Here is a 2,500-nt window from a genome sequence, read left to right on the forward strand (position 1 = left end):
TTTCATAGCGCGAGTTGATTGTTTCTATAATGTAAAAGTTGTTTTTTTTTAAGTCTAATGAATTTCAAAGATTCAAAATTTTCAAAGTTTATTCAATCTTAGGCTTTCGCCAAAAATTCATACAAAGTAATGACAACATACATGAAAGTAAGAGAGAAAAAAAGAAGGAGAAAAGAATGGTAAATGGAACCAAGAAATAAAACGATACAAGTAATTACTACACTAAAATACAACACTGGTAATACCACCAATACTTACAACAACAACAACTCTGGAAGATTTTTCTATTTGAGGGGGTAACAACTTTCTAAACTTTTAAGTATTTTTTCATCATTCCGAGAAAACTGCTATTTTTTTTGGTCATTTTTTGTGAGTTAAAGAGTTAAATATGATTTTCTTTGAATTGAGGTTTTTAAACATAGGCTTTATTTGTCTGATTACAAAAAAGCGAGTTTCTTACCACAAGACCACATAGCCGCACATAGCGGCACATAGCCACACCAAATAGCATTGGTGTATATTTGTGGCGCATGTCATAGAACGACCTTATGCCTTATGGCTTAACCTCAGTTACATTTTTTAAAATAGTCTTTCCAAACACAAAAGCCAACAGCGCTGGGTTTTGTCCCTTTTTTCGGTTGCCTACAACTCGATTGGTATGACGCGAATTAGACGTCTACTTTCCGCAAGAACTTACTTAACCAAGAACTTTCTTGGATCGGAAGGTCCTGGGTTCGAGCCTCGCTCGGCGCATAGTTGAGCCCTTGGAAAAGGCGCTTTACTCACATTCTTTAACCGTACTCAGGTGTAAAATGAGTACCTGGCCGTTAACAGCGTTGTCTCTGTCCGAAGAAATTGTAATATCGCCTAACAGGCGTTATGTCTCGTCCTACATGTTAAATGTTGCTGTTGGCTAGGGACCTCTTGCAAAGCGCTTTGAGCACGTTTAGTGGCTCTTGCGCAATATAAACGCTCAATTTTTCGGTTGCCTACAACTCGATTGGTATGACGCTAATTAGACGTCTACTTTCCGCAAGAACTTACTTAACCAGCTACCATGTTGTGTTAATGCTTTAAATAATAACAATATTATGTGTTATGTGTTTACCTCCTCAGTTAGGTTCTCGTTCTCCAGATCCATCTCGTCCATCTTCTTGTGTGCGTTCACCAACTCTTGTTCAAGCATTTCAAGCTGGATCCTCAACTGAAAAAAAGTATGGTAAAGCGATACAAGCGTAGCCATCGTTAACATATATATAGTATGCACTTGGCTAAGAAGCTCACAACATTGCCATCCGGAAGTGTAACGGACCAACACACAAAACTATGTGTAACCATGAACGTTTATAGTCTGGTTAATACAGTTAAGTGAGAATTACTCATAAACGCGGATGGCAAAATACAATAACAGAGGCTTGAGTGACGTCATATTCGTTCTAACTGCCTGACACAATAACCCTCGAGTTATTTCATTGGTTGAACTATTGAAAGCAACTCACGATTTGTTTTCTTTTGTGGCAAAATACTGGCCTTTTTTGGTCAGTGCCAGGCTATAACTTTACGATGGCTACAATACAAGACAAACCACACATACACATGTGCGATTTGAAGTCATTGTTATATATATATATATATATATATATATATATATATATATAGGTAAAACGAAGATGTCGTCATTCAGGTCTTTGTTATTGTCTTTTGCCATCCGCGTTTATGAGTAATTCTCACTACACTGTATTAACCAGACTATTAGAAACGTTTATGGTTACACATAGTTGTGTATGTTGGTCCGTTATACTTCCGGATGGCAATGTTGTGAACTTTTAGGCCATGCGCATACTGTCTATATAAAAACATCGTTGACAGATATGAATGGAAGAGAGATGTATGATACCGTCAAACGCGGATGGAAGAATAACAACAAAGACGGAAGTGACGTCAACTTCATTCTATCAATAACACGAGGTTACTGAACTGACCTGTATGGGGTGGGTGGGGGGGGGGGGTCAAGACAACTCATTTTGTAGAGTACTGGCTTCACATGCAGAGGAACCGAGATTGATCCCGAGTGAAGTCGAAATTTTTTTTCAGACCTCCTTCCCTAGTCCATCCAGCAATGATTGGGTAGCTGGATCTGATAGATCTGATGGAAGGTACTTTGCGATAGACGTTGATAGGCAGGAAATAGTATACAAAGGAGCATATCTACTATTTCCTGACCATCAATGTTTTTGTTTATTCATCTTAACAACGCCACTACCACATTATCTCATTCGTCTGTAGTGTTTCATTCATCCTGTTTTGTTGATAAAGGGGGAACCCGAAACGACCTTTTTATCTGTTTTCGAATATTAAATTGAAGATCACATTCCATTTCACATTGTTGTTTATTTCTTCGAGCTTCCAGCAGCACCATTTATATATTATTATCTTAACACATTATCACTGGGCGTAATTATTTAGGGAGAGGGGTAGAATAATGCGCTTTGTAAACTCT

General features: G+C 37.9%; 1 protein-coding gene across 2 annotated transcripts in view; it reads right to left on the bottom strand.

Annotated features, from left to right (window-relative positions):
* LOC144957132 (uncharacterized) overlaps positions 1–2,500 on the bottom strand; it is a 219,567-nt gene that overhangs the window by 130,210 nt on the left and 86,857 nt on the right. For both annotated transcript variants that reach the window (XM_078888153.1, XM_078888152.1), the window contains exon 7: positions 1,109–1,204. In XM_078888153.1, coding sequence (XP_078744279.1) covers positions 1,109–1,204 — 96 coding nt within the window. The remainder of the gene's footprint in view (positions 1–1,108; positions 1,205–2,500) is intronic.

Source organism: Berghia stephanieae, chromosome 11 (assembly GCF_034508935.2).
Source record: "Berghia stephanieae isolate SIO BIC M18660-M18661 chromosome 11, UCSD_Bste_1.3, whole genome shotgun sequence".
NCBI lineage: Eukaryota > Metazoa > Mollusca > Gastropoda > Nudibranchia > Aeolidiidae > Berghia > Berghia stephanieae.